Below are 22,710 nucleotides of genomic sequence, written 5' to 3' on the forward strand. Positions count from 1 at the left end.
AGCTCTCCAGAGCAAATCTGTGAGTTGGAGACAGCTTTGAGGGCATGAGTGGCTGAGACTCCTGGGTGTGACTGGAGGGTCCAGTCCCCCTATTCACATGCAGAACTCCTGTTTGACACACAGGCTCCCCCCCCCCCCTTCTTCTCTGGATTGTTCCCATGGCCTCTGCAAACAGCATAGCCAGGCAGAACAGAGAAGCAAGGACAAAATACAGGGTGAGAGGAAGCACTGTGAACCTTGAGATGAGATCAGACAGTGTTGCTTGTCTTGGGCGCATTATGAGCTTCCCTGGAACCCTGAAAGCTTTAATCTGCAAAGTCAATCCCCTGGACATAACCAGGATTACTACAAAGAACAAATCAAGGCATTTTTAATTTGTGGAAGCAAAAATTTCAAACCACTGTTTGGAACATTCTAGAAGCTTCCCAAACTGACCTGTTAGGCATACCTTGATATTACAGAGATGACAGAGTGTCCCAGGATTGGGTGGGCTTCAGAGTTAGGTCCAGGATCTCCTGGCCAGGCTGATTTGTTTTACAGCTTAGTCTCCAATACACAAAGGTGGCTTTCAGAGAGGCTCCAAAGCCAGCAACACTTCAGTCAAACTGTGGAGCTGCACATTCCTGGGCAGCTTAAGGTCCTCTGGGATCCCCAAGGATCCTAATCTCCCAGCTTCCTGCCTCTCTCTAGAAGGAAAACTAAGGCAACCGGGAAGATGGAGCAGAGCAGAGATGAAGAGGTCACACAGCTGGGGTGAGGCAGGTGAACTCTGGCTGGCTTGGCCACAGGACTTGGCCTCCCCCTCTGGCCACACACGGCTTAGCTAGCAGACAGCCAGTGGTGAGCTTCTCAGGGCAGCTGGGGGAGGGGGAGTGCAGGGTGGGCCTGTATGGGGATGTCAGTGTCAGGCTGGACAGCCTTATTAATAGGACATCGCTGAAGACAATCGGGTTGGGGCTCTTCTGGAGCGGAAACTCTGAGAGCAGACTCTATCATTCACTTGGACGGTGCCATGAGACGGCTGGAGGGCAGCCGGCTGGGCTCAGGCCAGGAAAATGTCTGGAGGTTGGATTCCAGGCCAGAGGCCAAGTTCTCAAAGTGCCCCCAGCAGTCACTTTCCTTTTCTTACCACTAGGCTCCTCTCTGACACCAGCCTGGGGTAGAGTAAGGCAGGAGTCACTCTGGGATTAAATGCTAGCTCTGCCCTTCACAGCTCTGTAGCCCTGGGGACCTGATTTAACTTTTCTTGACACTTCGTACGGGTGGGTGAGCCCATGTATACTGAAATCTCTGTTTTACTAAAATATCGGTTGAATCATGCCACCTATGAACTTATCCTTTGAGCTGTGGCTGAAGCTTAGTTTGGAGTGCACAGAGACCTGGGTTCAGTCCCCAGCACTGACTGAAAGTGGTGTGCTGGTGTGTGCTTGCCACCTGAGCACTCAGGAAGTAGAGGCAGGAAAATTGGGTGAACTCAAGGCCAGCCTGGGCTATGTGCAACTCTTTCTCTAAATCAAAGGAAAAGAAGATAATAAAACCTTACGATGGGGCTACAATGGCCCCGTCCTGTAAGGTTGAGGACGGAAGGAAGTATCCCTCTGGAGAAAGCTTCTGCATAGCAAGGCACTGCTTTCACCGTGCTGATAGTAATGTTGCCGAGTTCTGTGCCCACTGGTGAGTCCCTGGTAGCTAACACCTTAACTCAACGGCTCTCCCAAGATTTGGAACAGGAGAAGTCCTGCTGCCACCCATTTCCTAGAGAACAGAGCCTGGCATGGAACAGGTTTTATGAAGTACATGCAGCTGATTTTACAGTACCACTCGGTGGTAGAGGGCCAACTGTATAAAATACCCACCCCCTCCAGGTTTACAGGGAAGATGGATTAAGCTGCGTTTGCTTCTAGAACCTTGTTTCCTACTTTCATTCTTCCCCCAACACCTCAAGAGTCTGGTCCACAGTACCCACCCTATACCACAGGACCTTTGCATTTGCTGTTCTCTCTCTGCCTGTCTGTTCCCCTTCCCTTCTCCTCCTCCTCTTCCTCCTTCTCCTCTCTTTTGGTTCCTGCCAGAATTCTCTCCTTTCCTGCCCCCCAACTGTCAGGCATTACCTCCTGAGAGAAGCCTTCTTTGGTCTCCCATGCAAAGTCACCTCCTGGGCTCCCTGGTCAATATTTTCTCATAGCACTTAGCAACTGAAATATTTTCTGTGGGCTTTGCTCACCTCTTGCATCTGGAATGGATTTGTCATGTCTGGTTTATTAGTATCTCTCTGGCCTTAGTACAATGTTGGTCCCATTGTAGTAGCTCAAGTGCCACCCAATGGTGGTGGAGTTATTGAAACAGTCTAAGCATGGAGGGGGTTCTGCCTCACTCTCAGAAAGAGGTCAGGACGGGGCTGGGGCAGGGTTCATTGGGTAAAGTGCTTTCTATACAAGTATGAAGACCATTTACCTATAAACCCAGTGCTGGGATGCAGAGGCAGGAAATCCTGGGGGCTGGAGTAGTAAGCTCCTGGTTCTGTGTGATGGCTAATCTTGATTTTCCACTGGTTTAATCTGGAATTGACTAAAACCTAAGCAGCTAGACACACCTGTGAGGGGTTTTTCTTGATTGGATCATTTGAGGTGGGAAGACATAATCTGGATCACCTGAGGCCAGAAGATCCACCACCCTACATGTCTCCCCTGCCCCCATTTCAGAAGGCAGCCTACCATAAAGGACATGGAAAAAAGAAGCCTTTTGCTTTTTGCCTGCTTGCCCTCACTCTTGATGACAAGTTCATCTGTCCTGCTGCTGAGGCATTCCTTCTCTGGGTTTGAACCTACTTTTTCAAGCACTGAAGACCAGCTGAGATATCCAGCCTCATGGACTGAACAAATACTAGGTCTTTCCATTGGGAGACAGTCATTGTTGGATGAGTCAGAACTCAGCTGTATTGGGGTTCTCTAGAGTAACAGAACTTACAAAATGACGATCTCTCTATATACAGAAAGGGGATTTATTAGAATGACTTACAGGCTGTGGTCCAGCTAATCCATTCAGTCCATGAGACTGGATGTCTCAGTTGGTCTTCAGGAGACACCAGATTCCTGAAGTAGGTGCTAATGCCAGTGAAGAAATGGACTTGCTAGTGAGGGCGAGAGCAAGCAGGCAAAGAGCAAAAGCTTCCCTCTTCTTGTTCTTACGTAGGTTTCTAGCAGTAGGCATAGCCCAGATTAGACCTGCGTTTTCCCAGATCAAAAGATCTGGATTAAAGGTCTGTCTTCCCACCTCAAGACCTGGATTAGAAGTGGATCTTTTTACTTCAAATCAAGCAAACCTCCATCATAGGTATGCACCTCCATTTGTGGGGAGGGTTGGGTAATTCTAGTTGTAATTATGTTGACAACCAAGAATCACCATGACAGCCTGCAAGTCACTGTAATGAATCCCCCTTTGATATATATCATCCTGTCAGAGATTCATTCCATCACTTCTGTTCCTCTAACCTTCATACAGTGAGAGACTCTGTCTCAAAAACAAGGTAGATAGCGACATTGGAAATCATCTTATCAACATCTCGTCTCCATATGCTTACATCTGGCGGATACATATGCACATTACATATACACATGCTCACACACACTCACAAATACACATCACACACACTCATTCACATATTCACTCACACACACACTCATACATACACAACCACGCAATCACACACTAACCCACACATGTACTCATTTACACATGTATGCTCACACACCCACACATAAACAGTCATACAGACTCATACACTCATATACTCACTCACACATACGTTCTTACACACACACTCATACACACTCACACATATACTTATACAAACACATCCATGCAATCATGCACACACACACATATATACACTCACACACACTCATATACTCATACACCCAGTCACACACACATTCTTACACACACATACACACTCACACATATACATACACATCCATGCAATCACACATGCACACACACACATATACACACTCACACACACTCATATACACCCAGTCACACATACATTCTTACACACACACTCATACACACTCACACATATACTTATACATACACATCCATGCAATCACGCATGCACACACACACATATACACACTCACACACACTCATATACTCATACACCCAGTCACACATACATTCTTACACACACACTTATACACACACATTCACTCATACACTTATACACACTCATGCAATTACACACAAACACACACGTGCACTCACTCACAGATATGCACACGTGCCACACCCTCACACACAGACACATACACATCATGTGCATGGCATTTTAATTCCATAGTTCTTGTGCTGTATTCTCTCCAGCCCACATTCTGGCCAAGAAAACATACATTCGCTCTGCACTCCTTTCTTCTCCAGTACAGTCTGGCATGGGCTTAGCTTCCTTCCTGCTGGGAGAGAGGTTGCAAAGGGCCCAAATGGCCATCCGCTGGAGCGGTCAACCTGAGGTCACTCCCCTCGGTCATCCTTTTCATAATTATCCACTGGCTTGGCTTTTGGTGAGGCAGGAGGAAAGGAATTTCACAGGCTCATTACATTTCCCTCGTCCCTCTGGACTCCTGCTGAAATAGGGTTTATAAGTTGCATGGGAGCCTAGCGACTGAGCCTCCTCTTGGTCTTTGAAGCCCAGCTCTGGGCAGAAGAACTGGTACAATGTCCAGACCACACTACGTGAGCAGGAGGGATAAGAGTAGCCCCAGGGAAGTGGAGGGCTAAGGATCAGATATTCCGGGCCCCTCTTTGTACTTTCTCATTGGGTGACTCCACACCCCCTAGCTTCTTGCTTTTCATCTGTAAGATGGAAATAAATATCTACTCCTTTCCAGTAACCAGTGGGAGGTCGCCAGGATCACAGAGGGGAGAGACACTACAAATCATGTAACCAACCGGTTTCTATTCTTCCCAAAGCTACAACGACAATGGCAGAGGGCTGGGATGTTAGGGCTGGGATGTTGACCCCAAGGTTCTGTGCAACTTTCAAATGTCATCAGAGGCGTTCAGGCGCACACTGAGGAGAGGAGAGGCAGTGAAGAGAGGAGAGAATCATTTACCTCAGAGTGAAGTGAAGGGTGGGGTCAGGTGGTGACGGAGACAGTGGGATTCCAGGTCTTATTCGGAGGCACTTTATCTGTGTGGGTCTAGACAGGACACTTGACCTTTCTGAACCTTCTTGTATGTGAAAGGGAATATTGTGGTCCCTATTCCATGATACCTGGATGAACGGAGGAAGGTACTGATGTTTGGTTCTGGGCAGAGCTTCTAGGAGTCTGCAGTTCTCCAGTGGCAAGGTGCTGCTGTTATCATGATGCCAACAAAGGTGACAAGTCCTTTGTGTTTTGGTGAGACCCAGAGAGACCCAGAGAGACCCAGAGACCCAGTTCCATGGCTTTCCAAGAGGTGAAAGCCAGGGCACCTTGTCCTCCCTTTCATTCCTAGGCTTCCATCTGCTGGTGTAAATCAAAATTGCAGCTTCAGGGACGCTCATGCTACACTTGGCTTTCTTAGGGTACACAGCAGGCCAATCACTGGTTTGGATCCAGTAAGCCCATACACGCCTCAGAGCAGAGATTCTTGGAGGCTTGACAGCCACGAGCTAGTCAATAAGCAAATCTCGTCCACTTTACCTTTTGAGTTAGAGAACCCACAAGAGCCCTCCTGACTTAGCTCATCATCTCCTGCCGCTTCTCGGCCTCCTCGCCTCCACAGAACATGGAGTTTTATAAAAACTAGACCTAACCGATCCATGTCTAGTTTAAACACCCACACCACCATTGTCCCAGGCCCAAGTTCTCTGCCTGGCACAGAAAATTGGTGCTCAGCTCATCCACTCAGCCTGCAGCCCTCCCGGGCCTTGCTCACGGGTCTGCCCAAGCAAACACACACCTCTCTGTTCCACTGCTGCTAGCTGACTCTTTGGCACTCTCCAGATGGGCTCCCATGGATGCTACCATTTGAAGCCATCGTAGGTGAGGTGACCTGGGTGTGGTATTGCTGTTACTCTCTCCCCTGCTGCCTCGCCAAGCCCCTTCATCCCTCAGAGTCTCTTTGCTCAGTTCTCAGCTGGTTACCTAATCTCAACCTCGTCTGGTATGCTATGTAGTGTGAACAGTGTCTTCACATACACCCAGATGGCCACCCAGGTCCTTTGAAAATAGTGACCACTGCTAAGAGCTGTCTGCCAAGTCCTGTACTCTGGCTATGAACTCACTTTTTGAAGACTTTATTGGCTTCTTGTAACTCTGATAGGGCATCTTTGCCCATTGTAAATAAACCTTTTTAGGAATCTGTTTATGAAGGCGTTCATGAAAACTGGCTGCCATGTCACTCCCACAGTGGGTTTCTGATGCATTATACTGGTGTGGGTTCAGGAGTTTTTATGAGGTTTGAAGACATTCTAGGGTAGTCTGGAACATAGGGGCTTATTGGAATGGCTGAGTGGGCATCCTACTTCCTCAGCTCAGCTTGCTCAAGGCTCTCACACTGGGGCTTGTGTCTCATACCACCATAGCCTCTGGTTCAGGGTTCCCAAACTCTTCTCTTCACCAGGCCTTTGTCATAGGTAAAGTCCTCCCTGTGCCCAGGGCTTAGAAACTTACCCCTCGAGACTGGGTCTCTCCCGCCAATAAAGCTCGGAGTCTTCCAGCACACAATTCTGTGAGCCCCTCTAGAATCTGATCTAGAGCAGTGGCTCTCAACCTTCGTAATGCTGTGACCCTTTGATACAGTTCCTTACGTTGTGGTGACCCCTACTCATAAAGGTTCTTCAGTGAGACTTCATAGCTATAATTTGGCTACTGTTATGACTCAAAATGCAAATATCTGATATACAGGATATCTAATATATGACCCCTAGGTTGAGAACCATGGATCTAGAACCTGGGCACTGAACCCTCTCAGAGATCCTGATCCACGGTCTTGTCACCATGCATGTCTTTTGATTATTCTTCCTCTCATTGCACTCACTAGTCTACTGGCAGCTGGCACCCACATTCTTTGGCCACTGATTTCCTGTGAAGACACAGATGGCCTCTTGTCCCTACATGGGGTGGACAAGAAGTGCCTAGGAATACACACCACCAACAGCAGCCCTCCATCACCAAGTGGCTGGGTGGTGTTGGCATATGAACACCCCATATCTCAAGATCTCTGTGAGGCCATCTCTGTGGGGTGTGCTCTACAGACTCCCAAAGTTCCTTATGGGAGTTCACTCTAGTCTCCAGTAGCAGAGTTGATAAAACCCATTATTGTCTGCCTCCTACCCCAAACACAGTGCCTGTCCTTGTGTGCTTGTTTCAGACTCTGCCTCTGGGACCCCAAAGCCAGGCAATGTTTCAATACTATAGACACTTTCCCTTCCTCTTGACCCAGCTCTGGCTTTCCTTTAAAGGGCATATCAAGATGGCAGTCTGTGTGCCCTGACTTCTAGGCTCTCGTGCTCCTGTCCATCATGGGAACCAAGGTCTTTCCTGCCCGACTGAAATCTCAGGAAACCAGGCTCCATCCCAGCTGCCAAATGAGCTGTCTCCTACCTGTCCAGACCAGGACCCATGTTAACTGAGACCAGACCAGTACGTTCCCAGGGAGAATCACAGCAATGGGAGAGATTGGAAAAGTTCAAAATCAGCAAAAATAGAATTTAATCCTGCTCAGGTGAGTGTAGGCAGTCAGTCCTTCTGGAGACAACCATGGGCAGTCTTGGAAGGTCTTGTTCTCTCCACCACAGCCGGTTCCGCAGGGCCCATGGCTGCCCATCCTCAAGCTGGTCACCATGGGGCAGTGGGAGGCTGTTGCTTCCTTAGAGGGGAAGTGAGTCACTTTGTGCAGGGGGTGATCAGAGCATCCCATATGGCTTCTCCTTTCTTCCTCCCAGTCAGCTCCTGTCAGCATAGACCCAGCACTCCTGGGTTCTGCTCTCAAGTCAGTTAGGCATTTCTTTGGCTCCCTAGGCCAGAAGGGCCAAGGCCACCTACATTACTTTCCGTGGCACACAGCCCTCCAGCTCTAGTAGCTCCGGCCAGCCTTCATATTTGTTTGTTTCTGGGTTGTTCTTTAAGTACTAGGGAGAGAAGAGAGATGTTTCAGACAGTGAGCGGTCAAGGCTGTCCAGGACTCATGGAGAAAGCATCTGTACTTGGGCTCTCAGAGGACTCACACACCTCACCCACAGCCTCATTTTGGATGGGACCAGAAGCTCAGGGGAGGACCACAAGTTGCTCAAGGTCTCAGCACTGGTATCAGAGCCTATTACACCCCACAAGGTCATCAAGATAGGAGGTGCTTGGGGATCTGTAGCTTTTCTCCAAAGTCCTCTCTCACCTCCTGTAAAGCCCCAAATCATGATGTCATCGAGCACCTGCTGCATGTGTGGCATTGTCCCAAGCTGTTTTATGTATTTAATCTGCACATTCTGTGGGGGAAACTGAGGCATGGAGAGGTAGTGTCACTTTGTGTGGGAAATTCTTCATGTGATTTCTCTAATGTGTTACCAGTATGGGAACATAGGACATCATTGGGGGCTTGCTTTATGGTCATCTGCTTTTGATGGATATGGACCCTTCCCTACAAGGAGGAAGACAGAGGACCTGCCTGGCCAGCGCAGCCTTAGCTCCACCCACTGTCCTGTGTGCTGGAGCCCAGTCCAGACCCTGCATTCTCACCCAGAGGCCATGGATATTCTTCCCTCTCTTCTTCTTGCTTAGGCTATCTTGAACTAGGCCTGATTTCTAAATTTGGGTGATGGTGGACTGAGGAGTGTAAAATACTTTTCTGGATATATCTGTGCAGATGTTTCAAGAGAGGATTAATGAAGGAGGAAGTTATCAATTCAAGCCACCCCCTTCATAGGCTGGAAGCCTGGATAAAGGGGGAAAAAAAGAAAGCCGGTAGCCCTGGCCTTTGCTCTCTGCTCTCTGGCCTTCATAAGGTGAGCTGTTTTTCCCTGCCATGTTGGGTTTAAGCCTCTGAAAGCAGGAGCCAAAGCAAATCTGCCCTTTCCATTTTTTCCTCTCAAATCTCTGTCACAGCAAAGATGTAAGAACAGATCACAATTTCTAATGTGGATATGTCCTTATAGAATCACAAATATATGAGCCAGCACTGCCCAGTCAAGGACATAGCCCCAGTGGGCCCTTCTCCCAGAGTTCAGCCCCACTCTGCTCTGTCCCCTCAGATGTCCCCTCTGTGCCTGCATCTCACAGTCTCTACACATCTGGGTTGCTGTGCCCTGTCTCATGATCACATAGGCATCCTCTCTGCCTCCCAGCTCTCTTCCCTGGTGCTCTTTGTGTTTGGCCAGTGAGGCTTCCTTCCCGAGGGACAAGGACATCTTTATGAAGCTGGGTGAACCTCTGTGAGACGCGAGTTGCCTCTCAGAGTTGTTCTGAGACCTGAGCTCTCCATGCCTGTGGTATCTCACACATGGGCTAAGATGATAATCATATCTGCTTCACCGTGCATGTTAGATGGGCCCCAGCCAGCAACTTGCTTGACATATGCCTGAGCAGAGTGAGTGCTTATTATGGGTTGGATCCTGCCACTCTCTTGCATATGCCCCGTATGGGTCCTCCATTACTTGCCTTTTAAGTCTACAGAGCCTTTGTATAGAATTATTACCCCTCAGCTCCCATTGGGATCTGGGTTGTGATGGGAAGGACAGGTCAGCTCTGCTAGGTTTCTAGGATTACTCCAGGTTGTGGTGTACAAAACAGGGGAGAAGGTTTAACTTTCTCCGGAGCCTTCAAGCTCTGATTATTCCTCCTCCATCCTGTGAGTATTCTTCAAACTCCACACTGAAGTTTCCTAGACCCCCATGCTCAGAGCTACCCTCAGGCCATGGGCACAGAGTTCAGTATTTCTTTTCACATGCTGGGGTGCAGTATCCTGTTGTTCTCTTCTTGGCACATGGTCATAATCTCCATAGGGAGCCCCCAAGGGGACTCAAAGTCCCACAGCTCCAAAACTTTTCCCTTTACTGGTGAGATGAAAGGCCTGGGGAACATGGGCTTGTCAAAGTCATAGCTGGGACCAGAAGCCAGCCATTCAGCTCCTCTTTCTTACCCCAACTTGGCTTTATCTCTATATTTCTTTCTTCCACTTCAATTTAGTGTTGTCTTCTTTCTTTCTCTCCTTTTGTCCTCTCTTTTTGGGCACTTGTAAATTCTTTTATGAGCCTCCCCTTGCAAGGTAGCTTCTTGCTGGGATTTGTCCACTTGGACCCCCAAAAACTGAGGTGAATTTTGAGCAGTCAGGCAGTGTTACATGCTGGTTCTGAAAAGAGTCTCTGACCAACAATATAGCCTATGTGAGTTACTGTCTTTCCATCTCCTGCAGCTCCTTGTCCACCTATCCCTCACTCACACAGGGAGGCAGACAGGAACCCACCTGCTCATACGGGCTTCTACTCTTGAGGTCTTTAGCACCTACAAAGACCCAGCTGTCCCGGAAGCCCAGCTCCTTGGCGTAGGAACTCCCCAGGTCGGAGAAGAGCGTCCTGATTTTGTCGTTCATTCTGCCAGAGAGAGAACAGTTCGGGAGAAGCTGAAGACATTGGTGGGAGGTGGGACCAGGGTGAGGTTCCCAAAGACTGGCCCCACTCTCCATTGTACCTGGAGCACCTGACTTCCGAGGCTCTCAAAATTCATCGGGATTGGGCTAGGGGGTCTGAGACTTTCCAAGAGAACTTTCTTGTGGCCGGGAGATATGCTTGAGCTTGAGCTCTACACATGTTTATTAACTTAAAGGTGGAGCTTACCCTTCTTGCCTTGCAGAAACCATCATAAACATTTTAACATGATCATGAGTTGTTTAACGATGGGATCCAGTCTAAGAAATGTGCTGTTAGGTGAGTTAGGTGTCCTCCAACAGGGTCACACCTCCTAATCCTTGCAATCCTTTCAAATAGTTCCACTCCTTTGTGACAACGCATTCAAGTGTATGAGCCTGTGGGGGCCGTTCTTATTCAAACCACCACACTCACCCTCTAGGGCTGAGTAAGACAGATGTAAATGCAGGTGTAGGTGTATATATAGATGTAGAGTGAAATCTTTATATCAGTGATAGCCTGCATTTGTAGCCTCTGAAGGCTGAGACAAAGAATTATCAGAGCAAGCAGGAGAGCCAAACTAGCCCTAGCAGTGCGTCACTGGGATAAAGTCCATACTAGGCTCTTGTTCTTTCTCTCTTTCTACCTGTGGATTAGGATGTAGCCCTCAGCTACTTCTCCAATACCATGCCTGCCTGTCTGCTGCCATGCTTTCTGCCCTGATGATAATGGACTAAGCTTCTGAAATGGGCAAACAGAACCCTAATTAAATGCTTTCTGTTATAAGAGTAGCTTTGGTCATGGCGTCTCTTCATAGCAATAGAACACTGACTAAGACAGTGAGCATCCTTGCAAGTCCTTAATATTTTTCACACCATCATTTGCAATGTGTCTTCTTGTGTGCACATATAATGATATATGTCATTGTGTTATAATTTCTGAAACCAGCTACTTACTATTGGGTAGGAAGAGTCTGCCACCATTGTAATGAAGGGCAGGTCATACCACCAGAAAATTTCCCATACTTCCCTGATTCATTTCTCAAGATAGTTTGCTGAAATGTAGGGCTTTCAGGAAAGCAGGGAAATGCATGCAGGAAAGTGTGGAAGTATTAGGCTTGTATCCTCATGAGACCTAGCAGATGGAGTGTCCCACTTACTTGGTCCCTGGGTCATCATAGGAGGCTACCATCACCAGGGTGCTATGTGGAATTTCTGCAAGGAAGTTCAGCAGGAGTTGGGGGTCTGGGGAAGGAAGAAAAGAGATGCTGGTCTTTAGGAGAAATGACTGCTAGTCATCCTTATTCTCTTCTACTACTCTAATGACCCAGGGAGGACCTGGGCCAGGCTGATAGAAGCCCAGAAGCCAGATGCAGTCAGTATGATGGTGGTGGGGTTTCCTGCTGCATTTGTCATGGGGCAGGGAAATGAGAGAACATAGTAAGGGACTTCATTCATGTGACTCAGAGTGGTGACTAGACACTGGTATTTTAAAGTCCCCTGGGGTGGAGCTAGGTATCTAGATCAGTTGCTAGGATACTTGCCTATCATGCACAAAGGCCTGAGTTGCATCCCTGGTACCATATAGACCTAGTGTGATGGTACATGCCTATAGTCCCAGAACTTGGGAGGTAGAGGCAGGAAGATCAGAATTTGTAGATTTCTACTGTCCAAGACCACGTGGTATCTTCTAAATTATGACAGACATCCTAGACTGTTGGTAATCTTTGGTTACACAGGAAGTTTGAAGTCTGGGCTTCATGAGTCTCTGTCTCAAAACAGAACAAAATAGCTGTCTGGGGTCTTGTGACATATATACAAGGATGAGCAATAGCCCTGTGCATGGTGTCTTTGTGAGGTTTACATGTGGTAATTTGGGGCATGCAATACACATACAAATTGTTAGCAGAGCTGGCTACACAATTTGTGGAGTTCAGTGAAAAATAAAAATGTAGGGCCACTGATAAAAAAAAAAAAAGGATGAAGAATGTCAGGACTATAGATGCTTTATAGAGCATCAAAGTGGTAGCCAAACTGTTCATGGGACTCAGAAGCCTGGATTGCAGCCCAAGGAGACCTGCTCTGTCTGTTGTGCTAAAGAAGGACGAGGGCAGTGACATCCTGAAAGTCAGCCGTATATACGCACAGGGGTTATATATATATAAAAAAGAACAAAACATGCTTATGTGGCGAAGCAATATCTGCAGAGAGATGGGGAGAGAGGCGCCTTTCAGAGGTCCTGTCCAGACCTTAGGAGTCTACGTTCTATGCTTGGGCCCACTAGAGATCACTACAGCCTCGACTTTTATAGAGTGCTCTCCCAGGCAGGGCTTGAGTAGGTGCCAGGGCCTTATGCCCTCATCCTCAGCTCAACAGTTGGTGCATGTATGTTTTGAATCAATGCCAACAATGACATTTCTTGGCCTAGAGTTCTGCCTGGCCTCTAAGAACCCTCTTGACTCTGAGGGCAAGCCAGAATTCTAGGGAGTGATGAGGAACCAGAGCTTCAAGCATACCCCCTGGTCTGTGCCTGACACGGTGTGCGACAGTTCTCTAATTCCACAGGTTGGCTTTGTTATTGTTTTGTCTCCTGTCCCGCTCCTTTGACCTACCATGGGCATTTCTTGAGATCAGATTCTAAATAAACCAGAATACTCAAACCGTCATCTAAGGATCTGTGCCTAAGTCTAACCCAGACCCCAGGAAGGTGTTTAAAGTGGCAGGATGGCCCTCAACCTTCCCATCCTTGTGCCCACAACTTCCCTGCCTCATAAGGAGCTCAGCCCCTACGACATCAGTGTCAACAGCAGTGCCTACCTCCAGAGTACATGTCAAAGCTGCCCTTCTTCATCACGTAGCCTGTAGTTCCTAGTGGAAAGAGCGTTATTACTTCCTGTAATGTGAGTCACCCCGCTTGTCATTTTGCTGAATCTGACCCATAGGTAGTGTAAGGCCTCAAACCAGAGTGAGAACTGAGGGGAACTAGGTCCTGTGAGAATCATGCAGGGGCACAGGAGGGGCCTAAGAGTTCCTGGGCCGAGGCTTATTCGAGAGGTAGAACATACTGGCTGAACGTCCAGAAGACAATGGAATCTAACCACTCAAGATCTGTGTTCTGTCAGGGCAGCTGCTCACACACAAGTCAGCATTTCATCCTCAATTTCTGCACAAGTTCAACGAGCTGTTGGTTTGAAATGGAATGTGTCTAAAACAGTAAGTTTACTAGATATGTTTTTTTTTTTTTCGGCAAAAACTATAAGGGCATGATTATCAATTACTATTCCCACATAAGTGGGAAATCTGCAAGCCAAATCTTCTAACTTTTGGAAGCCATGGAATTTTCAGTAATTATGGTCCTTAGATTTTCAGGGTCTGAATGGCTTTTGTGGTTTGGGGGCAAAACCCCTTGGCAATCAGGAGAAAAGCCACAGGTCTCAATCTTCGTCACTAGATGGCAGTATTGCAGAGGGGATAGCAGTGTTCTGGCTTCTTGACGCCATGGCCAGTTCTCCCTGTAAATGGGAGCAGGCTTACTTTGGCAAAGCCCGCCCAGAGTCTCAGAGCCATATGGAGCTTTACCCAGGGACTTTGGAAGGGGTTCTGTGTCTCTGTGAGCATTGCTCACTTACGGGATTTTTCTAGTCAGGGTAGAGGTGAGTAGCATAGTCTGAATTGTTTCTCAAAGGAAGCTCTGCACAGCAAAAGGTTAGGAGCCAGCCATGTTTTGTTATGCCTTGCTGCTCTGGCTAATTATTATCTATGAAGAGCCTGATGCCTCGACCTAGACACATGCTGGAGACACTGTAGTGTAAGGAGGCTACCTCCTGGGGATGGCCCAATCTTCTGGGTTCTAGTCTCTACACAGTGTATGTTCAATATGTTAGCTTTATTATTATTAATCACTTTGTGAGGGGTCAGACAAGAAGTTTCAATCTGGGACCTTCCTTCCCTCTTCCCTTCTCTGCTGCCTGGAAGGAGTGTCTCTCCTTTTCTCCTGGCCATTCCCTGCTGGGTTTTAGCTGTAGCTAGCTATCGCCCACTCTGGAACCATTTGCCCTACCTGTCACATCTCAGTCCCCTACTTCGATACCTATAGGGATCATGAAGCCAGTCCTGTCCTTGTTGCTGTTCTGAGTGTCCTGACAGGGCCTGGTTCACACTAGTTGTTCACACTTGTAAAGTCAAGAATGATGTATACTCAGCGTGCGACCTCAGCCTGTCACCATCTGCCCACTGTGTGTTGGTCTGAGCTGAACTGGCTTTGAGGGTGGAGCCATGGGTCACAGCAGTGAATTCTTGGGCAGGAGCCTAGGGCCATCAGGACTGTAAGACCTGCTCCTCCCCTGTCCAGCCTTGCCCTGTCCTGAGTTCTAAAGGGTGACTCAGCAGGTGACAGGTCCCCTTCCTGGGTCACTCACCATTCACCAGAGCGATGTTCAGGCCTCTGCCTATGTTGTTTCTCACAGGACTCATGATACTGCAGATAAAGAAGGAAAGTGAACTAGGCCAGTGGTCCCGGGAGCAGAAGGAAAGCTCTGCGTTAGTGTTGGGGACTTTCAGAGGGCCTACCTCTGGGGCCCAAGGCAGAAGCACTAGGAAACACATGTAGTAGCTTGGGCTTCCAAAGCCTGTGGCCTGAGCCTTTCTATGCTGTAGCTCATTAGTCCATTGGGCCAGTCTGCATGGACTGAGAGGCAGAGTCCCTGCGCAGGATTTTTGAGGTGTGGCAGGGTGGGGTGCTCCCCCATTCTAGGATGTGAAGAAGTAGAAAAGAGAATTTTGCCATCCTAGAATGGTTGTTTCCCTTGTGGAGCTCAGCTGGGGTCCCAGCATCCCAGCATCCACACGCTGTGCTCTGCCACTCCCCAGGACCACGGTACACTCCCACTCTTAGGCTGTGGTTTCTAGGGCAGCAGACTGCTATTCGGCCATGGTGATTAGGCCAGGACTGGACGTAGGTCCCAAGGCAGCAAGGAGATACAGTCTTAGCTCTGGCCCTGGGGATGCTAATATGCTAAGGTGGTGCTAATATGCCAGAGTTGTGGCCTCCCCCATCCACAGAGACATCCCATCTTCAGTGGAGGAAAGAGCAGCCAGCAGAAGAAGACAGAGCTAAGGAAGCTGGGAGAAGAAGACCCGATGGTGCCGTTTGAGCTGCTGGATCCTGTTCATCCTGAAGCTGGGAACCTCTGGCATTTGAACTACACAGACGAGTACAGTTCCTGTTTTGCCCAAGCAAGTTGCATTCAGGTTCAGCATCCCAATGGAAACACTGATCTGTTCTCATTTTTCTGTTATCCTGTTTTTTGTGGTGTCAGATAAACGTAACTTCCTGGGCTGGGCACGGGTACACAGTTTTCCCCACGTGACATCCCTTTCATCAGAAGCTTAGCAACTTGCTTATTGCACAGACCTTCCTTCGGCTTGATAGGTGGCCCTGTCTGAGCCTCACTTTGCTTTCTTTTACAATGGGGACAATAAGAGCCCAACCACCTGTGCTGGGAAGGGATGGACAACTTACCAAGGTGTGACTGAGCTGGGGGCTCATTGGCTGATCGCTATGTGGTACCTGCTGTAGAAGGTAGCCTGGAAAAGGCAGGCTTCCTCACAGGCCTGTCCCGGAGCTTGGATCTTCAGATGGATGGATGAATGATTGAATGGATGAGTGAAATGCAAAGAAACACAGCTGCCCTGGGTACTTACATTTCATCTTCAAAGCACATGGAGGGACCCACGACATTGGCAGCTCCACTGCTGATTTTAAAGGCGAAGAAGTTCTTTAGGCAGGCCTTGTTGAGCCCACATTTGAACTTCGGGGTCTCTGGGAAAGGAACACAGCATTCTCATAGGGACAGCATCTGGGGAAGGGGTCCGGGCTTGGAGGTTTTTTTCATTTCTGGGCGCTGCCGGGCCTCCACCAACTGCATCAAAATGTACAGGACTCTGGCTGGGGGTCTAGACACCCCAGAATTAATTTGGAGGCTTCCTAACTGAGGTTGTTCCTGTAGAGCTTGCTGAGAGCCTGGTACAATGCCTTGCTGGACCACCCTGGTAGACCCACCCTGTGCCTGGGCATTTGTGGGTGCTTGGTCCCTCTTTACTGGGTGAACATTGAGCCCCCTGGTTTGGCTTGGCTTTGGGCTGGGAAGAAAGAGATGAATAGCAAGCAGAGGGTCTCCCTGGCTTTCACTGGTGGAAAAGGTTCTAGCACCCACACCCCCACCTCCCCTCTCTCCCTGGGGACCACAGCTGGAGTTCCCAGAGCCTGCTTGATCAACTGCAGCTAAGTCCGACAAGCTTGATGTCAACAGGCCAGCTTAAGCAGGCTTTTCTGGAATTGATTTTCTGACCATCCAGCCTTTACCACCAGGCTGCTGGATGAAGGGAAATGATGCCCATGGGGGGGGGGGGGGGCGGGATCTTAGTCACAGGGAGCTAGGATCTGCTGTCTGGATTGTGGCTGAAAGGGCTGTCTCCACAGCTCTTCCAAACTCTTGGGCCCCATCCCTCCAGGGACTCTGATTGTGTGTGTGTGTGTGTGTGTGTTTGTGTGTGTGTGTGTGTGTGTGTGTGTTGTATCCCTCAGCTATAAATTGCTCTTCCACCAGTCTGCTACATGGCTTTGCTAGAAGCTTCTCCAATTATCTTTGCTAATTGTCAAATCAAGGAGTTGGGTTTTTTTTTTTTTTTTTTTTTTTTTAAAGGAGTTGGTTTTTATCAGAATGGACTAGAAGGTTTTCTCTTAAATGTCAGTTTGGACCTACTGTGAAAGGCTTAATGATAAAACTCTTGAAGCTGGCTATGAACTTGGAGAGTGGGGATGTGGGAATTGATTAGTGATGTCTGCCATGGGAGCAGTAGGAAGGGTAGGATGTAGTCTACATGCTTAAGTTTTCTATTCTCCAAGCAGATAATATTTGCAAGATGTCTTAACTCTTTGGGTCTGGTTCGTAATTGGACTGAGGACGCTTCAGGGGATAAGGTCAAGTGTATAAATACGCTCATTCCTGTGGTCTGCTCTCTGCAATCCTGTGTGCATCAGGCTCCCATGTCTTTCTGGTCAGGAAAATCCTAACCCTGAGGGCTCAGCTCTCTCTGAAGTCACCATATGGGGTTAGGGGTTGAGGGACCTGGCTGGGAGGCCTTGTGTAAAAAGCTCTGGACTAGCAGGGTGGGAATGATTGACTTCCTACTTGTCACTACAACTGTTTGGCCTTAGCCAGGAGCTCTCACTTCTCCAAGTTGGTTTCCCTACCTATAGAAAGGAAACACTCCTGGAACCTATGTGGGGTGTGTTAGCTTGACATGAGATACCTATGAGAATGGGGTATAGCATCTGGCTCCCTCCCTCCATCTTCTTTGTTTCTCTGGAGCCCTGGTCCTTGCTGAAGCCCTCTTTCATTTTTGACTCATAACAGGGTAAGGGTCTAGAGAGAGGAGGCAAGGTGCCGTGTCATCTAGACTACCCAGAAGGAAATGCAGAAGGGAAAGAGTTATGAATCCCTAGTGGTCTGAATGGCTGAGAGGGACTGCCCAGACCCTGCTTCTGGAGTTACCACTGTCACAGTGCCACTGTCACAGAGGAGTGGGCTTGGAAGACCCTGGACACCTGTATTTCTCTGGGGCCTGCAGCACTGGGGACAGAAACCCTGGGGCAGATGAGGGGATGGGGCCGTGTAAATACTCACGGATCTCCTTGGGGGGCATGCCTGTTTGAGAGAAAGAATCTATTTAGTGAAAAGGTACTTAATCCTCCTGCAGGATGGGGAGGGGGCTGGGCAGGGGGAACAGGAGACTTTGATGTGCTTCTGCTGACATGAATCAGGTCCCCTGTTACATGTGGAAGCTTTTCCTCACTTGTTGCTGCCACCCACTCATAAATAGGTGCCCATGCATATAGACTTATATACATACATGCACATATACACACCCACGTAAGGCACATACATACATACTGAACACACACATGCATAAACGTACATATGCACGGACACAAATTATTCATGTTTAAAATCAAGCTGTGTTATGCTGTGAGAAGCCTGGAGGTTGAGCCCTGACCCCTTGGACTCAGTTTACTTAACAACACATAGAAGGGCATCACGGTGATACTCAGTGGGCCATTGGGAGGAGCCTGTGAGATCTTGAGGGCCTCAGTGAAGGAAAGAATTGTGCTGCTTGTCCCTGGGCCATCTCCTTCTGGAATGCCTGTCTGTGCTAGGTTCCTTCAGTGGATGTGAAAATGTCAGGGTAGGAGCGTGCCTATTCTGGGCCCTAGGCACAGCAAATGACCAAGGCTGAGCCAACCACAATACCACAGTCCTCTGGAGACAAAGCCCATTCCCTTGGCCCCTTTGTGTGTGTGTGTGTGTGTGTGTGTGTGTGTGTGTGTGTGTGTGACAGAGAGAGAGAGAGAGAAAGAGAGAGAGAGAGAGAGAGAGAGAGAGAGAGAGAGAGAGAGAGAGAGAGGGAATGAACACGAGCGCATCTGGACAGCTGGTAGCCATCATGTGTCCTAGAGCAAGGCTGACCATTGGTGGAGCTTCTACCCTGTTGAAGAAAAGCAGCAACTAGTAGACTGGAGATTTTGCTCAGTTGGTAGAGTGCTTGTCTAGCATGCACAAGATCTGGGTCCAACTTCTAGCATCCCATAAGCCAGGCCCAGTGGTGCCCAACTGTGATCCCAGCACTCAGGGGCAGAGGCAGGACGATCAGGAGTTCAGTGTCATTCTCTGGTACATAGTCAACTTGAGGCCAGTGGACTACGTGGGACTGTTTCAAAACAAAACAAAACAAAACAAAACAAAACAAAACAAAACAAAACCAACACCAAAACAGAACAAAAAGCAACTACAGCATCCATTGAATGCCCTAGGGACTTTGGGTACCTTCCTGGAACCAGCCACACCTGACTTCTCAGTTAGAAACTAGTTTTATTGATCCTGTCTCTTCTGTCTGGGTTGACAGGTAAGCTAGGAGGAGTGCCTAACCTCCTCATTCCTGTGCCCTGGGCCTTAGTGGCCTAGAAAAGCTTCTCTCAGAGTACCTTTGTCCTCACTCTCTTAGGATACTTAGTAGCTTTCTTCTTCAGCAGAGTTGCAAGTTATAAAGTGCATAAAATAAGCCCAATGGAGTCACCAAGAAAGCCAATCATTATCTTTCTGTATAATAAGGATAAGCATGAATTTGTGCCGTAATAATATGTAGGCTTTAACATCAGCACAGTGAATCAAAAAGTAGGGTGTGTGCCACCTGGAGCAGAAGCCTTTGAAGTGAGGGGAAGATGGTGAGTCTGGGCTGCAGGTGGGTTTTTTTCTGTCCGTCTTTCCCTCTGGGCAAACACCTGCATCTCTGGAGACTCTCCGTTAGAGAAGTGCACTGTTATCTTTTTGAACATTGTAGCTAAGTCTATTTGTTTCTCTGGATCACAAATGGGGTCCATGTGTTGCTTATTTTGAGAAGGGAGCTGAAGGTGAAATGGAGCAGACATGCAGGCCCTGTTCAGAAAAGGTTTGAAGCAGAGAGGACAACAGGCAGGAGAAGCCACTGACAACTCAGATAGCATTACTTCTTCATGTGCAACTCAGACAACATTCTTCCTTCCTTCCTTCCTTCCTTCCTTCCTTCCTTCCTTCCTTCCTTCCTTCCTTCCGCTCTGCCTGGAATAAGGGTTTTAGATCACTTTTCTGCTCCCCATAGCTTCCTGGCAGCCTGGAAATCTTATGCCATGTCCCACAATGCCAGCTCAGCTCATCACACCTGGCTGTCTCCTGACTCACCTCAGGAGAAAGGCTCTCAGTACCCCAATCCCTGCTCTGTGGATTATGGCCACAAGCCCCACTCACCCAGCCAGCGCGGCAGACGGATGGTTTTCCTGCTGAAGTTGGTGTAGCTTCGGAGGAAGACCCACATGGTGACCACAGTGAAGATGAAGACCACAAAACGAATCAGACCTTCGAGTAGGGAAATGCTGTTAGATCATGTTGCATTACCCAACAGGAGGCTGCGGTGCCTCCTGTTCTTACCAAATTCCAACATGATGGGAATTGGGGGGGGGGAGGGGACTCTTGCCATGGGTACAGATCATGTCTACAACATGGGACTGTGCTGAGACCACACAAGAGTCCATGCTGGGATCAGACAGTGAGATCAGTGATGAGAAACACGTCCCAAACTGCCGTTGTGAATAAGTTCAAGGTGTTCCTCCTTGGGCTCCAGTTAGCTGCCCAGAGAGAATCCTCAGGGATAGAACCTCTGTACTGTGTGCAGGAATTCACCCTCTCTCAGCTAAAGTCAGTCAGTGCTAAAGAGTAGCTGTGGTAACGTCTATTGCCGAGGCCTCTGGCCTGCACTGTTCCAGCTGCAACAACGTCTCCTCATTTAGCCTCTCTCACCTCAACCTATTTTTATTCAAATGCCTTCATCGTACTACTTGGATGCCAACCGACCCTGCTTCCTGGAATGGGATGTTTTTGAAGGCAAGGGTTTTATTTTGTTTACAGAACATGTATTAATATGTATTTGATGAGTGAAAGAAAAACAGATGTATGTATGTATGTGTGTGTGTGTGTATGTGTGTATGGATGGATGGAATGGAAAGATGGATAGATAATGAGTATAAGAGTGGGTGAATGGGTAGATGGGTGAATGGGTAGATGGGTAAATGGGTAGATGGATGGATGGGTAGATGGATGGCCTACATTTTTGGTATAATAGTCATAGTAGTAGGACCTAGGGGTGTCCTTCCTATTTTTAATCATCTCAAAACCACCACAAATGACGACCCAGTGGACTTCTTTAGCATTTTCAGAACAGGATACAGCTCTCCAACCTCCCCTGACTTACAGGCAGAAGTGACTCTGGCTCCTATACTGGGAGTGGAGGTCAATCCCATACATGGGATGGGTACCAGGAGCTTTGCCTTGCAAGCACAAGAAAGCATAACCATACGATCTCCTTGTCTTCTGGTGTAAAGTGGAATTCCCCTCGGCCACCGGTCCACACTTGGCAGCACCCATTCTGTGGCAAGTACTATACTGACAGCTTTAAAATAGATGATCTCAATTCATCTACTAAATCTTTGTGTTTGGTAAATGTATTACTTCACTGATGAGGAAGCTTGAAAAGGTGGCTGCTTTCCCATGACTGCTTGGAAGGAGTAAGGTTGGAATTCAGGAGAGTAAGCTGACTCTCAGTCAGGTACCATGCCTTCTCATAGTTGCTTGGGAGGATAAATGGGGTGTGTGTATCGGACACACTTTGCATTTCAATGCTTGTACAAAGGGGTCCACTCTGGGGGTGTGCCCTCAAGACCTTTGTGTTACCATGGTCCCTGTTGTGAGGTCCCTGCAAAGCTATCCTTGAAGTTGGTAATGTGGCCTCTAACTTCTGGCCAGAGCTGGATGTTTGCAAGGTGGGATTCTAGACAGATGGGGCCACTGGAGACAGCAGTTGTTCAGCTCCTCCAGCCTGTAGGTGTATCCAAACTATGACCTACAGGACACAGGCAGCCTAGGATAGCTACAAATGTGACCCAACACACACACACACACACACACACACACACACACACACACACACAAATCACAAAAATCATAAACCTAAAAAACATTCAAAGTGGTGGGTTTTTTTGTTTTTCTTTTTGTTTTTTTTAAACGAATGGAGAGATAGGCTTAGTGGGTAAAGAACTGGCTTCCAGGCATGAAGACCTAAGCTCAGGTCCCCAGCACACACGTCAGAGTCAGTCCAGGGATCTTTGTCTGTAACCCCAGCACTACCAGAAGAAGTGGGTAGAGATGAGCATGTCCCTGGGGTTTCACATCTGGGGAATTCCAAGTTCAGTGAGAGACCTTGTCTCAAAAAGTAGAGATTGAGAAGGAAACAGATGATATTACCTCTGACATCTATGCACACTTGTGTACACACATGCACACTTGTGTACACACATGCTCACACACACAGCTTCGTTTGTTTACTTATTTATTTGTTTATTTCTAGTAACTTATTAGTGGTTCTAAAGTGTGGACTTTGTAGATGCCAAGGTTATGTCACAGTATCCAAAGGTTAGGCACACAATAGGGATGGGGTCTTGTCCTTCATTCCCCCAGGTTCCCCTGC

At 48.2% G+C, this 22,710-nt stretch overlaps 1 protein-coding gene and 1 long non-coding RNA gene across 4 annotated transcripts in view; one reads left to right on the top strand and one right to left on the bottom strand.

Annotated features, from left to right (window-relative positions):
* The window catches only part of LOC143441777 (uncharacterized), a 51,014-nt gene extending 35,130 nt beyond the window's left edge, over positions 1–15,884 (top strand). Inside the window, exons 1-2 of one of the 2 annotated variants that reach the window (XR_013109454.1) lie at positions 521–840; positions 15,658–15,884. This is a non-coding gene — a long non-coding RNA (uncharacterized LOC143441777). Of the gene's footprint in view, positions 1–520; positions 841–15,657 lie in introns of those variants that run through there. The other variant, XR_013109453.1, reaches the window with a different exon arrangement.
* Fam3d (FAM3 metabolism regulating signaling molecule D) overlaps positions 7,667–22,710 on the bottom strand; it is a 28,096-nt gene continuing 13,052 nt past the window's right edge. For both annotated transcript variants that reach the window (XM_076931534.1, XM_076931535.1), the window contains exons 3-10: positions 20,439–20,546; positions 18,285–18,305; positions 16,300–16,417; positions 15,015–15,073; positions 13,414–13,464; positions 11,757–11,841; positions 10,438–10,564; positions 7,667–8,113 (exon numbers count right to left, since the gene is read on the bottom strand). In XM_076931534.1, coding sequence (XP_076787649.1) covers positions 8,024–8,113; positions 10,438–10,564; positions 11,757–11,841; positions 13,414–13,464; positions 15,015–15,073; positions 16,300–16,417; positions 18,285–18,305; positions 20,439–20,546 — 659 coding nt within the window. In that variant the 3' untranslated portion in view covers positions 7,667–8,023. The remainder of the gene's footprint in view (positions 8,114–10,437; positions 10,565–11,756; positions 11,842–13,413; positions 13,465–15,014; positions 15,074–16,299; positions 16,418–18,284; positions 18,306–20,438; positions 20,547–22,710) is intronic.

The sequence above is a fragment of the Arvicanthis niloticus genome, chromosome 3 (genome assembly GCF_011762505.2).
Source record: "Arvicanthis niloticus isolate mArvNil1 chromosome 3, mArvNil1.pat.X, whole genome shotgun sequence".
NCBI lineage: Eukaryota > Metazoa > Chordata > Mammalia > Rodentia > Muridae > Arvicanthis > Arvicanthis niloticus.